Below are 18992 nucleotides of genomic sequence, written 5' to 3' on the forward strand. Positions count from 1 at the left end.
TGTCGTTTTATTCACATATTGTTATTAATGACTAAACGCACTTTGTCCACTGTTAAATTGTATCATTATAACATATAAACTGGAATCTGTTGAGAAACTCGCCAACATGTTTTTTACATTATTACACGATGCCGTATTATACAGATATAGTATAAATACAGTGACATCGGTGTACGGATTATTGCAATGGACTGCTGCAGATAACAATATATTATAATAATGTCGAAACTACATTATAATATAGTACCATAATATTATAGGCATATGGCTATGATGGGTTTCTGTATGCGCCATGTCTCCAATGTAGTGTGCGTTTAATATCGTACGCGTGTACGAAAATGGTTTCTTTCAAATTGTTAACAATAATAGATTTAATTTGTGGCGAGAAGGTTTTTTTATAATTTTTTTTTTTTATTTCCACGACGTCATCACGTTTTACGCAGCCTCCCATTAACGTTGCGCAATGATTTCGTTTCGACATTGTGAAACAATAGGTACTATAATGTATACATTAATATGGTCCTTCTTCGATATTTTTTTCCACACACATAATTTCCATAATGCGTTTACGAACAAAACACGAAAATTGCAACCACCGACTATAATAATATGATATTACACATAGTTGTTATTACTTATTATTATTATATTATGTGTTCCGGTGTTAGTTTTTTCGCATCCAAATGTGCAATCGCAGGCAATCATCGGATTCTGCGAGAACCGGCGAGATTTGACGACACGCGTTTATCCTCGAGTAAATCGAATACGATAATAATTGGAATTGCGCGTTCGAGTACTGTGCGCAGCTGCAGTATACCACGGTATATATACCTAATAATATAAAAACAACACTAAAACCGTATAGGTCGCGTGCGATCTCGGAAATCGGCGGCACGTGCTCTTCGCGTACATAATAATATGTAAGTAGTGCACGGATTTTTTTTTTCCCCCGTCGATCGGACAATGTCATTTGGATCGATCGGAGGGCAAAAACCGTATATATGTACACTGCAGTGATGATTGTCCGCCTAATCCCCGGCAGCTATATATATAATATTATGTGTACTACGCTACAATTATTATTATTATTATTATTATTATTATTATTATTATTATTATTATTATTATTATTATTATGTATCGTCTTTCGCCCGGTTTCCGGTCGGGCCCTTTATACATTTTCGATATTGCGTAGTGTCACTCCTCCGCGGCGAACGTACGCTACACACACGCGCAATAATCTAAAACAAATACGTACATATTATTTATATGTTTTTATGTATTGCGTCATATACCGCGGTATGTACCGTTGGCCGAGATTAACCGGGGACGGTTGCGGTTGGGGGGGGGGGGGAGGTTCGCCGGGGGAGGGAAAAAAAGAAGCGCAGAAAATCCAAACAAGTACATTACATTATATATGTATAGTGGCGCATAATTAGAACGCTGCAGTTTCATTGTTTGCATTCGGCGGTACACCACTCGTAAAAAAAAAATAATAACGAGAGACACACGGCGACGAGGGAGCAGCAGGGCTGAAACAGCGCACACGGTTCGCTTTGAAGTATATATTATTATATTGTCAACAATGATACATATACGCGCGTCCCCGCGATGCCGCAAGAATCGACGGCGGCGGTCTTTTTATAATAATACATTATATATTATTATTATAATATGCGTAAAACGCGAGCGCAGTGTTGAAATCTCCAGCTGATATGCGGTGCAACATCCTCCCTCGTCGTCAGCTTTATTACGATTGCCCCCGAGACGTCGTCGTCGTCGTCGTCGTCGTCGTTTTCAAAACGATGTATCCATTGTTTACTATCGGGAGTGGCGGTCGAGGCGGAAGCAATAGAATGCAAAACGAAGAAAAAAACCAAAGGCAGGCGAGCGGGGCGGGGCGGGGCGGTAAAGCGGTTATTATTAATTTTTTTTTTTATTCGATGTGTATATATAATTTATACGGTTTTTTTTCTTCGGTTTTCCCGGCCACAGGCGTTTCATTATTTTTTTGCGGTAAAACAACGCCGCCCGATAATGACAACGCGAAAAGTCGTCCCCGCAATCGATACCTATCACGAATTAAATATTGAAAAGGGCTTTGCGGCGGCGGTGGTAAACACGAGGCGTGCGGTTCAAAGACCGCAGCGGTTGGTGACCGGGTTCGTTCAATATTCATAAATGAACTTCGCGCCCCCACGAAATACATAATAATAATAATAATAATAACGAAAATCTTCTGCGCCACAAATTTCGGGTCACGTCTAAAAAAAAAAAAAAAAATACTACAAAAAGAATAATTTAAAAGCATTTTCTTTTTTATCCTCGAACCGAGCATTGTATAATATGAATAAGTCAACAGGAGAGAGAGGCGACGTAGCCGTAAGTGCTTTTGCCGATGCCGGCAGTAAACCCACTTTGCACGGCAAGAGAGATGAAAAAATAAATAAATATTTACGCGTGTACAACCACCACCACCGAAAAACCTTCCGCACGCTCACCACAATGAATATTTTTTCTAATTTGTTTTTTATGTAAGCCAAACAAAACCCGATTTTTTTTTTTTTTTGTATAAAAATTAGCGGCATTTTTGCATTGCGAAATGTACCTATTTTCGTAGCGTTTTGTCGATGCGCGCGCGTGCACACACATACTCTCGCACTATATACTGCACACTATTATCCGGTCGAATTGCTGCCGTCATGTATATGTGTCAGTGTGTGTGCGACCGAGAATTGTCGTATAGGCGTTAAATAATCTAATAAATAATAATAAATCTAAAGAATTGGATGGTTGCCTCCGATGTCACCGCTATATAGGCTCTACTGCCACAAACTTTCGTATAATACGACAACGACGACGACGACGACGGTATATTATTATATTTTAAGTACTGGACCGATGCCACGATTTCGCACTTTGTCTTTCGGCCATAATCTTTTTAAAATGCCCCACGCTCGCTGGTGTGTGTGTGTGTGTGTGTGTGTGTGAGCGTGTGCGCGGAACCAGCTGAGAGTTGGACGGAATAATATGAACAAACGATATACATATTATATTATACGCACCTCCACTTGACTACGCGACCCGTGTCTCCGAATGAAGAGACGTGGTGACTATCGGTTTATTTTGGAAATGGTACGATAGTGCGCACCGGAACGGACTAAATCTTTATCACCTGCAGTTAGCCATCACTTCCGGTTACCTATATATTATAAATGTATCAATTCGCGAGCGGATGACGCGCCGGAAAGGACCGCGCGCGCTCGCGCACTCATATCATGTGTGGGGGGCTGGTCCGTTGATTTTTTTCTGGATCGTCGTCAGCCGATAGATGCATTTCCCTGGCACCCCCCACCTCAGAATTTTGGATTCAAACCAAGGGCTTTCGTTTGTGCTACGTTTGTGCCGGATTGTGCTCGAATTTCATCGTTTGTGCTGCAACCCTTCTAAAGTTATAAGGGATAATGATTGGGGGTGCCAGCGAAACGACTGCACCCCCACCTCAGAATTTCGGATTCAAACCAAGGGCTTTCGTTTGTGCTACGTTTGTGCTGGATTGTGCTCGAATTTAATCGTTTGTGCTGCAACCCTTCTAAAGTTATAAGGGATAATGATTGGGGGTGCCAGCGAAACGACTGCACCCCCACCTCAGAGTTTTCAAATATAAATTATGCCATTCGTTTGTGCTACGTTTGTGCTGGTTTGTGCTCGAGTTTTATCGTTTGTGCTGCAAACCCTAATGAGCTAGAATGGATCTTTAGTGGGGGTGCCAGCGAAACGGCTGCACCCCCACCTCCAAATTTTTGAATTTAAATTATGCCATTCGTTTGTGCTACGTTTGTGCTGGATTGTGCTCGAGTTTCATCGTTTGTGCTACAACCCCTAATGAACTACAGGGGATTATTAGTAGGAGGGGGTGGTATGGAGCCATAATGCAACCCCAATTCAAAATATTGGTTCTCCAAATATGAGCCAATCTTTAGTAGTTTGCTACTGATATCCTGTACCATACAGTACTCTACTACTTCCGGAGTTATCCTTATAAATTTAATTAGGGGGTTGTAAAGACGAGCCGACACCCCCCATATTGAATTAATTGGTAAAAATGATCCATATATGTCATTAGTTATTTTTCGTAGTTTTTACGTTCAAATAACTTACTTGCATGAGTTTGATTTTAAAATTTACGTAATCGTAATAATTATTGTGAAAATTAAAATTCTCAAATGTACGTTTTTATCTTGCAAAACTATTAGAAATAACTAAATGGCGTACATAGATCATTTTTACTTTTACCGAAAAAATACGTATCCCTAACTGTTGAATCAAAGACCAAAACGAAAAAATTTTTAAAAAGTTAACCAAGGAAATACGTAATACGCGTGATTAAATCACTCATAAATCAAAATAGACTTTAAAATTTAATAAAACACTTAGGTAAAGATATTTAACTATTTTTTTAAATTATGTAGTAAATAGTAATAAAATATATTGGCTTCAATAAATTTAATATTAAAATTAATTGATATTATATAAGTAGCTACCTTAGTTACCTTATTAAACTTGTGTAGGTACCTATAATACTAGGTAGTATAGGTACCTATAATTCACAAAGCACCTACTTATGTACATGGTACATGTAAATTGTACACATTATATAAAACTTCACTGTTAATATTTATTATTATATAGCAAGCACTAAGCAGTATAACAGTATAGTACAATAATTGTAAGGTACAATAAATTATATTATACAATAAACAATATTATTTATACTTATACTTTACGTTACACCATAATTTTCTATGGTACAAACTATATTTGTTATGGGCACATTTTTGTAAATGAAAACTGCCAGGACGGTAATCAACTAATAACTAATGCTAATCACTAATTTCTAATAATCATGAACTAATAATAAAATAATCAAAAACGTACGTATATAACAGCAACATTATGCTTGATAATCACTGGAAAACCCCATTACCTGTATATACACATAATAGATACTATCATACCTTTATACCATAACATGTCTATTATGAATCTTATTATAAATTCTTAGACAAATATTTATATTCCCAATGATTTAAATTAGGTTATCAAAAATCAAAATTACTTATTTATTTTCATAAATTAATTAATTTTGTATTTAAAATGTAAAAAAAAAGTTTATATTCACGATATTATGTACAGCCGAAAGCCACATTAAATTATTAATACATTATATTTTAATATAAGAGTACATATTGGTGTGAGGGGGCTTTGATGCATTAAGGAGGGGGGTATGAATGTATTGTCAATAGGTACTTAATCACTCATCAATATTACATTCAATATTGTTCTGTGATATTATACTATTAACTATTAAGTAGGTTGATAATCAAATAAGAATTAAAACAAAGTGATTTTTCGAACATGGATGATTGCTAAATTTATTGAAATATTTAATGAAAAGGAATCAAAAGAAAAAGTATCTAAAATAGACTAATGTACCACTTTAAGAATTTAATTTATAGTCAATAATTATGTTTTACCATAGGTATGTTACTCTCTATAGTCTATACGGGTGATATACTGATATCACAAAGTGATGCACTGGTGCCCAACGTGGGGCTCGAACCCACAACCTCGAGATTAAGAGTCTCGTGCTCTGCAGACTGAGCTAGCCGTTTGAACAACTTATAAAAAAAAAAAAGCTGTTGTTCTAGTATCTACAGAAAGGTGGCTAAATTAACTATCCACAGGTGAAAAAACCAGACCTCTAAGTCGAAAAGGGGCCGTGCACTAGTCGACCAAAAACCGAAAACAAACGAAAAAATAATAATAAAAAAAAAAACATGAACAATGAGCTTGTTTTCAAAATGTTCACACATTAAAAACGACTTGGGACTAAAAAATCAAACACACTAACAGCACGGACCTAAAGGTAAAACATTAAATAAATAAATACGAAAAGTTCAAAATAATTATTACTCAAAACATTAGTTGGACGTATAACATAAGAAAACGTATGGGTATACGAAAAATCACTTAATGCGTTTTCAACTTTTTTCTACCCTGATTACGGGCGAAATAATGGTCGTACGCACTTCGACCATAAACCCTTTTTAAATCGTTGTATGCCATAATACCGGAATCTTCAGTTTCGTAATGATCAAACGAAAACTCAAAATCCAAAAACCACGTAACTACGTAATTTTCCAAGTACAAAGACATACGAAAAATCATAGCTCCCGAACCAAAAGTCGGATAACCTTGATCTGGGTACCCATCGATCCGGGGCAAAGACTTCTATAACATCGACTACTAAAACGGTTCGCCGCGCCCAAAATCTAAGTAACCATGCCAAAAAACCAGAAAAATCGGCAATTTAGAACTTTCGATGCCATAAAGAAGAGGAAAAACGTTTCCTACGGTCACGACACATGATACCGAATTTGATCATCGACTTCCAATCTACCCAAATATCGAGTTTCAGAAACTTGGTACAAAAACTAAACGTTTTCCAAAATACACATGGGGGAGGATTCGAGGACCCCCGACTGTGGGAGTACATTTTAGAGGGTCCTAAACCGAAAAGTTTGGTGAAGAAACAGTCCCCTTAAGTTGAAACATGGCCGAGAAATACTTAACTCAAAATTTGAATTCAATGATATAATATCATTGTATAAGAAAAACGATTCTGAGTAGATACGACGGTATGTCAGTCTAGGTTTAAGACATATTATATACTTATCTATGGTATTAAAAAATAATTCACCTATAATAAATTCCAAATTAATCATATCACAATATCCATTAGGTCCTTATAACGCGTTATACATCAACAACAAACCGTGATACTATCACAGATATATAATAGTTTACTTTAGAAGTTTCAAGTACCCAAGAATAATATTGTACAATCACAACAAAATAACTAAAAAGAATATTCTAGGTTTTTTAATTTGTAATTCGTCCAAATTTGAACTTAAAATTACTATAAAAATAAACTGTGTTTGTGTATTTTTTAGATTTGTTGGTAACATAATTAACTACTTACGTGGAACCTTGTTTTAAATTTTCAATCCTTACCTATAAAAGTTGAACATTTTATAAATGATTAACTACAAAATAATTATTAAATTTTAAATTTGATAAATGTTGTCCAAATTTGAACTTTAAATGCATATAAAAAAAAATTGTGCCTATGTATTTTTCATATTTTTCAACTGCTATTGTAACAATATAACAGGAGCCTTGCATTAAATTTTCACGCTTTTTTACCCAACAAATAAAATTTTATTGATATTTATAGAAAAAAAAACTAAAAAAATTGAAAACTGACAATGTCCGTAAACCGTTCAAAAAAGTCAAATTATTTTCAAAATGTTATCGTGTATAGAAAATGCAAATATAAACAACCAGTGAAAATTTCATGCATCTATGGTCATTTGCTTTAGAGTTACACCAAAAACCAAAATCAATTTTGTTAAAAATCGATTTTGCGTAAAAATTCCCGTTTTTCCTTAATTTTTCTTTTGTTTTTCACGTCGCTTTTGAAAACTACCTGGAAATTTAACTTCTGATTTTGACCTTCCCAATGCTCCAACGATATTCACTTTCCCATCGAACATGATACTGAAGTCGAAAATCGAAGCATTATTTCGACTACTTATCGTGTACACAGACACAAAAATAAAAAAATAAATTTAAAAATTTAAAAAAAAATAAAAAAAAAACACACATCATTGTAAAATCAATACATTCATCGTTTCACTCAGAATCTAAAATGATATTGCTATTATTATATTAAAAATAATATTAAATTGTCGTGAGCCAAAACAAAATGTTTATGATGTGAGACAACTTACTATATGGGTTGAAAAATGAAACTACAAACGCTTCCCCTGTCTCAAGTATATTCACAATTTATTACAATTACGTGTATTTTAAAATTAAACTCCTACAATTAAGTTATTTGAACTCAAAAACTACGAGAAATAATTAATGCACACCTATGGGCTATAGATCATTTTTACCTTCCGACCACAAGTGATTTCCGATAAAACTCTAGGGGCTGTCCTCGTTTTAGGCATTCCAGAGCATCTCCTCGTAAGAAAGACTTATAATTTTTTTAATGAGCAAAGAAATAATAACGAAGGAGACAAAGAGTACAAAATAAATAAGCACTAACTTAGTCAAAACCAATGGGACTGATTTGGACCAAACAATTCAATATGGGGGGTGTCGGCTCGTCTTTACAACCCCCTAATTAAATTTATAAGGATAACTCCGGAAGTAGTAGAGTACTGTATGGTACAGGATATCAGTAGCAAACTACTAAAGATTGGCTCATATTTGGAGAACCAATATTTTGAATTGGGGTTGCATTATGGCTCCATACCACCCCCTCCTACTAATAATCCCCTGTAGTTCATTAGGGGTTGTAGCACAAACGATGAAACTCGAGCACAATCCAGCACAAACGTAGCACAAACGAATGGCATAATTTAAATTCAAAAATTTGGAGGTGGGGGTGCAGCCGTTTCGCTGGCACCCCCACTAAAGATCCATTCTAGCTCATTAGGGTTTGCAGCACAAACGATAAAACTCGAGCACAAACCAGCACAAACGTAGCACAAACGAATGGCATAATTTATATTTGAAAACTCTGAGGTGGGGGTGCAGTCGTTTCGCTGGCACCCCCAATCATTATCCCTTATAACTTTAGAAGGGTTGCAGCACAAACGATTAAATTCGAGCACAATCCAGCACAAACGTAGCACAAACGAAAGCCCTTGGTTTGAATCCGAAATTCTGAGGTGGGGGTGCAGTCGTTTCGCTGGCACCCCCAATCATTATCCCTTATAACTTTAGAAGGGTTGCAGCACAAACGATGAAATTCGAGCACAATCCGGCACAAACGTAGCACAAACGAAAGCCCTTGGTTTGAATCCAAAATTCTGAGGTGGGGGTGCCAGGGAAATGCACCTTCAGCCGATCCGACGACTATAGACGACCGTGTGACGACTATTTATTTCCTTTTATTTCGGACGCGAATCGCGGGAATCGAACTGCAACGATGACGATATTATGTGCACACTGCAATGATTCACCGCGGTCGTGACGCAAACACGTGTTTTAATCGCGACCGGAAACCGGAACACTCGCGACGATATATTAATTATAAATATATAAATTAGCACATGCGGCGCGACGATATTCCTGGCCGAGACGGTATTCGCCGCAGAAACGAGCGTGTGTATAGACGCGCGAGTTTGGGCGGCAGGATGTGCTGCTGCTGCTATACAGCCGTGTGTATAATATTATGTGAATATATTATAATATTATATATACATATACATATATATTATTTTAGTAATATACGCTATTTAGGGGGGGGGGGGTCGGCGCGGGGGACGGATGTTGTGCGGATGGGCGGTGACAGAAGATAGCGCGCGAACGAGATGGGGAAAAAAAAAAAGATTTCCAACTATTCGGACGATTAAAGTGGAAAAAAAACGTCTACGCGTCTCGTAGAACAATAAAACTGTCACGCGGGGGAGTGTGTAAACGAGACACGAGAGAAAAAAAAACGGACCCGCCGCCGTCCCTCGTCGACAGTCGTGTGCAGAATTAATACACTTGGCTCCGATGTGCGTACAACACGACGAATGCACATAATATAATATTATAATACTATATATATATATATGTGTGTGTAATATCAGTATACGCTTTACTTAGCGTCGTCGGCTATGAATCGTCTACAAACGTTCATTAATCAAGCACGCAGTGTTGCAGTAGATCGCTGGTCGCGCGGTGCAATATTTTATTGTAAAACAGAGCGTGAATAGCGTTCGGTCCCCGTGACCGTTGTTCGTCGTCAGATATTATATAAAAAATTATTAATTCGTCGTGAATATATTATAGACTCGACCCCGCGGGTGTACCCGGACTCATAGGCGGAAATCACCTAAAAAATATCGGGGGGGCCAACAATTTTTTTAATTTTTAATAAGCGTAGTTATAATGGAAATATTATGCTGGTAGTGCCTACTAAGTTATAATCACGGGATTCGGAGTGCTAGCATTAAAATTCAGAATGCTAATCGTTACGATATTATATTGGCAATTTACGTTTAACGTTTTAGTGTAATTATTCTCCTAATTGAGAGTTTTGTGTATTCGCGTTTCATTATTTAAATGAAAATAAAAATTGATCGTCGTAAATCTCAACTATACATAGTGTAAGATTTAGTTACCATTTTAAAATACTATAGCTCGTAAATCGTAACACAATATTACACTGCCCAGCATGACATCAAATTACAGAAAACTTCCTTTTTGTATGCTATGATGAATATTTTAATTTGTTGTTCGTTTCTTTCCTCAATAAATAAAAATAATCCGTCTGTAAATGTGACCATATTTGAGCGTTGTTTTACGTGATCGTTAACCACCATTTTTGCGTTTTTCAGTTCAACCACCTGAAAGGGATGCCGAGCCTTCAGAACCCTCAGTCGCTGTTCTTCCTGCCGTTATTGGACCAACTGCGCGGCCTGTCGCACTGTTCCAACGCGGCCGCGCTGGCCGGTCAACAACAACAGCAGACCTCCACCACGACGGCGTCCACCAATTGCAACGTGAGTACCTACACCTCTATCGTGATCCGACCTAATCTAAGCTACGATTCTTCCTCTCGATCCGTCTGTTCCGCCCAACTCTCCTGTGTTTTCGTTGTTATGTCCTTAATTAACAATATATAAATATAAAGTATTATAGTCTATATTTAGTATTTTTTTTTACTTTATTTTAAAACAAACATAATTTAATTTTTACAAAAATATTGTATGCGGATATGTATATATGTGAGACACGAGACACGTGAGAAGAGACGCACCCAATGATGACACTTTGCTTGGTCAATTTCGATTAAAATAAAAATGTATACATTCAATTCACGACACCGTTGACACAGCCAGGAATGGTTTCGGAATTTAACGCCGATATTATAGGATTTGGATGGTTTGTTGGTCGGGAGCGGAAACGTTTGTATAGTATACTTACCATTGCGGTTTCTTCAACTGAGTTTATTTTTAAGTTGGTAGGTATGATTAAGGGTGTGATTTGAGATATAGAAGAGGCGTTTGTGCGGAGATTTATGGATTGAAAAGTTTGAATTTTATATATTATATTTGAGTTTTTGGCCATCCACCATTGTTGGATGTCCAGATGTCCTGCAGATAGCATCAATTGAGTTTTGTAAAGGAATAACTTTGTTTTCATGCCGAGTTTAGAATGTTCGAATTGAAAAGGATTCGTTTACTTTTTATGTAGTCAGCTCCGGTTAGGCGTTGGTCTAGGATTAAGCCTAATAGTATACCGAGGAACTTGTAGATTTTATACTAACGCGGAATTATTGACATAATATATTATAATATTTTCCCATTCGCTTTTCGCATCAGGTCATGCCGACAGCCGTGTGGGCCAACAACGGCCGACCGCCGTCGACGTCGTCGGCCAGTCAGTGTTCCATGCAACTGCAACAGGAACAGCAACAGACGCCGCCGCCTGCTCAGGCGCAGCAGCAACAGCAGCTGCGACACCGGACGACGGCCGCCGACCCGGACGCGCCGCTGAACCTGACAAAGCGAAAGTCGCCCACGCCGCAACCGCATCCTCCGTCGTCGACGACGCCGCAAAACCACCACCAACAGCAGCAGCAGCAACAACAACAGCAGCAGCAGCAGCAACAGCAACAGCAACAGCAGCAACACCATCATCTCCAGCAGCAGCAACAGCATCAACAACAGTTGCAACACCAACTGCAACAACAGGCCAACAACATGTTCCCGCCGGGCGGCGCCGGATGGAACTCGTCTTCGTCTTCGCCGCCGGCCACCACGCCGGGCACTGCCAACAGGCGGTCCGGTTCCGGCCAGGGTCTGGTCAGTCCACCGGCCGCGGCCACGCCGAAACTCCTGCCGCCGCCCATTCCGGTGTCCAGGGGATTCATGCCGTACGCCAGCATACCACAGCATGCTCCTCCGCTGCTACGCTCGAGACCCGGTAAGTGGTGCAATTCATTCCTAGATCGCCACTGAATTCAGTACAAAAACTTGTCCGAGTGCGCAGGCACGGATCCAGAGCAAAGATCTGGGGGAGGGGGAGGGGGGATGGGCAACAATTTTTTTACATCACAAATACAATGACAATTATATACACTTTATTTTTATAATGTAAATTTTTTTATACTAAAAAATATTGGATACACAGTCCACAGATTTAATATATAATATATTATAGTATCGAACATATCAACGTGATCGTAATATTGCAATATCAAGATCTATAGAAAAATATTGGAAAAATATTAGGGGGGGGCGCCATGGTTCCGTCCACGATACTCCGGTGTATCTATAATACTACATAGGCACACCTATAGCTAAACCTATAATATATAATAATAATAGATACAAAATATAACCGATGTGTAATGGGTTTAACCGACGTAACCACCGTTTTCGACAACCGGCCACCGAACGACCGGTATATGGATTAAAATTGAAATAACGAAAAATTCCTACCGATAAAGTTATATTATTATTATTATTATATGTATTTACGATGTCCGCCAACCTGTTGAACCGTCGGGAAACACATATTATCGGAACGTCAGAAAGAAAAAATCACCGCGTCCGGTTATAATATTATTATTATATTACAATAATACTGTACCTACGGTGAATAATATAATATGTTATTATAATAATATTATACATAGGATTCGTTAAAATAGACATATTTCTTTTCAGCGCCGACGTATACCGCAGCGCTATAAATCGTACGAGCCGACGAAAATTCCGGTCGCGAAAATTCAGAGCGCATAAATTATTTTCTCGCGAGAGCCTTGGAAATCGGTTTATTCGAAGTCCGGCGAACCGTTAACGTTCTTATTATTATCGACATACCTACATTATATGCTCGCACACACGGTTCAATGCAATAATTATTATTCTCTCGCGAGTTATCTGCAGCAGCGCGCACCTCCTGCTGTTGTTTGATAATTTGAAAACGAGAATAATATAATAATTTATAATTGTATTCGCTTCGCGTTAGATTAGACACAATTTACATTATATTAGTACTTTGCCTATGCGTATATTATTATCATATTATATCCCATACCTGTACCTATCTATAATATGTTATAGCGCCCGCGAAGGTTGTTTCCTCCTCCGCCGCCGTCGGTATTTCAATAAACGTCTCTCCAAACAATAATAATAATAGCGTAAAAAGCGATTAACCTGCCACCTATTATAAATGCCGGGCCGGTACTTATAAGTACCCGAACGTGTCCGATTCGCATTTCTAGTGTGTAATTGTTTTGGCGTGTAACGGAACAATAAAGGTGTCGCCCGACGACTTTTGGCGCCGCCTTTGGGTCAACCGTCGTCGGCATTTGCAGGTCGCTCAAGCAGACGCGTTATCATCGGCAGTACGCGAGGTCAATCGATAAACAACGAACCGTTAAAATATCATACCCATTGCCTACATGGGTTACTAGCCGTTTTGTAATTAAATCATTATACGCGGATTTGATTGCGCGAAAGACTCGTAAAAAATGAACACAAATAATAATTAACAAATATGTGTATTGCATCGCTGCAATTGCATATAATAATATATAGGCACCTATTATCATAATAGTTCAATATAATATGCGTTATGCGTGCATTATACATATTTTCCAGTTCATAACGTGCTATTGCGATCGGACCGAACAATGCAATAATTATTAACGTGCGTGTATTCGCGATATTTGCACACTGCAGAGATAGAGATAGTAGAATCCTGCAGGTGGGGGGTACTACCAGCGCCGGTAATGAAATACGCGTTCGTAAAAACATAATAATAATAATAATAATAATAATATAATCGCGTCGGCTGAATTAAAATAATGTGTTATTTAGAGCGTACTTTGGAACCAGTTCGCCTTATCATAATATATGAACCGTTCATCGATCGCAATCTAATTGAATATACATGTATGTATAGGTATATATAGAAAACCTCGTGTAAAAATAACGCAGACGAATGAATTAGAGACTAAAGTTCGCACTCAATTAAAAGTTAAAACAAATATAATAAATATGGGTAATAGAAAACAACGGTATTATTATTACTATCACTATATTGTACCCGATAATTACTCACGTAGCCAAATTTCTATCATTATAATATTATATTGTTGTTGTCGTCGTGTGTGCTGATTTTTTTTTTTTCTTTTCTGAATCACAGTAAAACGAAGCCTATCGCCCAGCGCGGAAACGATGGCGCCGTACTCGAGATTCCAAGGGTATCCGCCTCAGCTCATCAGGGACGATCATTCCGTAGACATGGATATATGTAAGCACAATAATATTATACTAACGACTTATATCGTACCGTCCTCGATAGTAATATCATGTGCGACAGTGCGGGATTTAACACGTTTTTACATTTTTTTTTTTCCCCCACAGCTTGGAGACCCAGCGATCCAAATTTCAATATTGACGACACTGCAACTGACAAAGGTGAGTGTACAGTATAGAAACAAACGCTTCAAAGGCTATATTGATTAAGACGGCCCTATGTGCAGTGAAACATCCATGCTATACGAAGTCTTGTGGGCAACAAAAAAAATTCATACTGTGTTTATACAACATCGTTAAATATATAAATAAATACATTTCGTTCGAATTTCGTTTGGTCCTCAATAATATTTCGTTAAACGGAAAATGTTGTTAAATGGAAGTTCGTTACATGGAAGTTTAACTGTACCTATGATGCGCTGCACGCAATGACACCGCCACACGATAGTTGATCGTTTGTATAATATATAATCGTTTGTTTTGGGAAATCGCAGGTCACATGATACGGCAGCAGAAGAAGGACGGCGAGCACATAAAGAGACCTATGAACGCGTTCATGGTTTGGGCCAAAGACGAGAGGCGAAAGATCTTGAAAGCCTGTCCCGACATGCACAATTCGAACATTTCGAAAATATTAGGTGGGTAGTTGCTCTCATTAAGATAATTCGGCACCAATGTGGCAAAAGCTGCAGTTGAGTACCAAAAGTCGATACCAAAATTGACTTTATGTGGGTACTTTTTTTTGCTCTTGCCACAATGGCGCAGGGTTATAAATTGGGGTGTTTTACTCTCGCACCTGTGTAGTATTATATACCTGATGATAATAATCGCGTGTTTTTTTTTGGCCACAGGTGGCAGGTGGAAGGCAATGTCGAACGCGGACAAGCAGCCGTACTACGAGGAACAGTCCAGGCTGTCCAAGTTGCACATGGAAAAGCACCCGGACTACCGGTATCGGCCCAGGCCGAAGCGGACGTGCATCGTGGACGGCAAAAAGATGCGGATATCCGAGTACAAGACGCTGATGCGGCAGCGGCGGAACGAGATGCGGCAGTTGTGGTACAGGGGCGAGGAGTCCGGTCCTTCCGGTTCCGGGCTGGACGGCGTGGCCGAGCCGGACGTGGCCGGCACCAGTTTCAGATTTCCGGCCGACGGGTCCGTGTCGCCGATCGTGATGTACTCGATGGCCAACTCGCCGGCCAACTCGCAGGCCAACTCGCCGTCGTTCAGCGTCGACAGTCACGACGAGGACTAGGCGCCGGCGGTGCAGTAATCGTCGCCATCGCTCTCCCGGTGCAGTGCACACGCCATCGCTCGCCCGGCACAGTGCACCCGCTATGTCGTGCCTGCCGACAAAAGCTTTGTGTACGAGTCAACCACTATTCCTCCACGCCACGTCCACGACGACCGGCGAAACAGGCCAGTACCCCACGACTACCAACAGTACCTGTATTACACTATTTATATATTTTATTTATAGTGCAGCGTTAGTAGACATGGAAATAGTCAAAAGTAAACCCCCTCCTCCTCGTGTGTATGAACCACTTTTTTTTTTTTAATTATACCGTGTACAGAAAATTGTATAAATTATTACTATTATTATGATTTTTTTTAATTACATGATTTTATTATTATATAGTTAAACGTATATAAAAGCCGAGAAAAAAATTCGAAAAAAAAAACAGAATTATATCGCGTTCATGATATTATTATGTGTTACATATATTTTAGCGTTTAAGATTCGAGTGTATACAATATTATTATTATTATTATTATCATCATTATTATTATTATTATTATTATTATTATTATTATATATTATTTTATACATATTATATTATATATAGATATTATGAAATATTGAACATGTAGCTGGATTTCTTTCGCAACTGTATTATAATATAATATAGGTAGGTACGTTAATTATACATTTTGTACAAACATAAATTAGTTCAATAACATAATATATTATTATGATATCGATTATGATTAATCGAAAAATCATGTGAAATTCCAAAAAAAAAAAAAAATAAACAAAAAACAAAACAAAAAAAAAAAACGTCGTCTTATATACGCCGGTCGTGCCGGCGTGTCGCGTGTTTGCGTGCGTGTGTATAAAAATATGATAAATTTTTTTTTTGTGATAACGTTTCATTACCTCGTCCGTGAGTCGTAGACGCAGTATATAGGTACATAACCTGTATGTGTATATATTATAATTTGATAAATTTGTCGCGTGCGTGGGCGAATCGCACCCAATACCTGCGATCGCCTCTACGTATTTATAAACCATTAAATGGCGATTTCGCGAGTAGGTCATAATACATCTTTACATTATTATTCCACAAAAATGACGCGTCGCGCACGACGGCGGATCGAGCGGCGCGGCGACACGGCGTAATAATTATTTAATGTAGTGAATTGCAATAATCATATACTGTCATCGTAATATTACATTGTATAATATATATATATATATATATATACTTACGTACTTCATTTGAGGTTCGCTCAGACCGAAGCGGTAGAAGGTAGTGCAAACGTGCAGAGCGCGTAATATTATTACGATGATTGTTACTTTGTGTTTTATTTTTATTCGCTCGGCCTATGGGACGACAGACGTGCTTGTACCTATATACGATATAATAATAATAACTAATAGTGTATGTGACATATATTATATATTATATAGTACATACTTATACTTACGTAGTTTTTCGGTACACACGAGTACGGCTGGTCGGCGTCGTCGGCTTTATGATCTCTGTTTTTATCATTATATGTTTTATCAATAATAATTGTATATCGTGTTTGTATAAACAATAATTAGTTTTTTTTTTTTTTGTAAATGTAACCGTTTTTTTTTCCACCATTCATGTCTTGTAAATAATATATATAAGTCTTGATTCGTTCGAAAAATCGGACACTTTTTAACACGCGTCGTTCGGAAGACCACCTGTACCTGCGTACATAATATATCTATACATATAATAATGTTGTGCATCAAGATATCGAAATAATAATAATATGTAATATAATCAATAATCATCGTGTTCTTACAACACAATATATTATAACGGTGTACCTGTATACTTATAATATGTGTATCTTATATTATGTATTATATTATGCATAATATGTTGTACGCATAAAAACAATTAAGTAGATAGATTATAATAATGTTGTAATAATAATAATATTTAGGTGGGTAGGTTGAAATGAATTTCGCTATTTATCTTCTCCGCAGACGCATCGTCTCCGTATGTTAGGCGCAACTGGGGTTAAAACTCTGGGAGGGGGGGGAGAGAGGAGCTAACAAAACTATTTATTGAAAATAACCCACAGGAGGCTTATATCTTAATCAATAAGGGTTATTTTTTTTGGGGGGGGGGGGGCTAAATCTTAGTCAGAGGGGCTAACCCTCTAGCCGCCCCCTCTAGTTGCGCCGATGATCGTCTCACGATTCCATCACAGCGAACCCCCGAGATCATCAGGTTCGGTCGTCGGAGCTTATTTTTACGTAATATTATATTATACTCCCGCGGCGACAAACGTTTGTTTTTTTTGTTTTTTTGTTTGTTTTTTTCAGTATACCCTCCCATCGGATATAGGTATATTTGATTTTTTATTTGATTTATATAATATATTATAATATAATATCTTACTGCAGTATTATGATTATTATCAAGTCATAATATTATTTGAATACGAAATAATATGTTTTGATATTATATATTATTATTACAAAAGTCTGTTTTACTTTTTATTATTATTATTATTATTATTATGATTATTATTATTTTGACGCGTAGATACGGAATATTTTTTTGTATTGTAAAATTTTAACGAGCGATATCGTAGACAGATTGTTATAATATGATATTGTGTACAGAAACAAAAATTTTAAAATACATATTAATAATAATAATTTAAACTGTAAAAAAATTGTACGACCGACGTACGGTCGAACGCGCGACGGAACAAAATTCGTCGGAAAGTTAAAATCAACTGTTGTACAATTTTCCTTTTTATTAGCTAAATGGTGTCGTCGATTTGTGTACAGTAATTATATTATAATAATATATGTTTATAATAATTATTATGAATAAACGTACGTATACATACATAACATTATAATATAATATATTATTATTATATACCTATATATAATATGAAGTATTTTATAATCCCGTGTGTTGTACCATGTAATAGTGTGTGTGTGTGTATACAATTTAGGTAGATAGTTATTTATTTTGTTTCTTTTATTGTCTGAATTATTATAATAAAAACATATTATAATTATATTATATGATAATATTATTCTTTGTCAACGTGTTGAATGAGAAAACAAAAAACAATAAAAATACATTCGATAAACAAAAATTGAACAAAATATAGTGAACATGATATTATTATTATTATTATTAATCGTTTTTTTTTTTTTACGTTCGGTCTGCCTGGCCTGTCGATTCCGAGACCGTATTTCTAGATGCGACTTGATTGAAAAATCCAATAAATATATAAAATAAAAATAAAAAAAGTAGGTCAGCGCATTTTGGTGGTAGATGTTTGTCCATCGTCCCTTCGGGC

General features: G+C 37.2%; 1 protein-coding gene and 1 non-coding gene across 3 annotated transcripts in view; one reads left to right on the top strand and one right to left on the bottom strand.

Annotated features, from left to right (window-relative positions):
- LOC132945822 (GATA zinc finger domain-containing protein 10-like) overlaps nt 1-18709 on the top strand; it is a 185253-nt gene extending 166544 nt beyond the window's left edge. For both annotated transcript variants that reach the window (XM_061015605.1, XM_061015606.1), the window contains 6 exons: nt 10467-10631; nt 11454-12057; nt 14290-14397; nt 14511-14564; nt 14897-15040; nt 15254-18709. In XM_061015605.1, the coding sequence (XP_060871588.1) occupies nt 10467-10631; nt 11454-12057; nt 14290-14397; nt 14511-14564; nt 14897-15040; nt 15254-15657 (1479 nt within the window). In that variant the 3' untranslated portion in view covers nt 15658-18709. The remainder of the gene's footprint in view (nt 1-10466; nt 10632-11453; nt 12058-14289; nt 14398-14510; nt 14565-14896; nt 15041-15253) is intronic.
- Trnak-cuu (transfer RNA lysine (anticodon CUU)) lies at nt 5603-5679 on the bottom strand. The gene has a single exon. It is a non-coding gene; the product is annotated as a tRNA-Lys (tRNA).
- Nucleotides 18710-18992: the final 283 nt, after the last annotated feature.

The sequence above is a fragment of the Metopolophium dirhodum genome, chromosome 5 (assembly GCF_019925205.1).
Source record: "Metopolophium dirhodum isolate CAU chromosome 5, ASM1992520v1, whole genome shotgun sequence".
NCBI lineage: Eukaryota > Metazoa > Arthropoda > Insecta > Hemiptera > Aphididae > Metopolophium > Metopolophium dirhodum.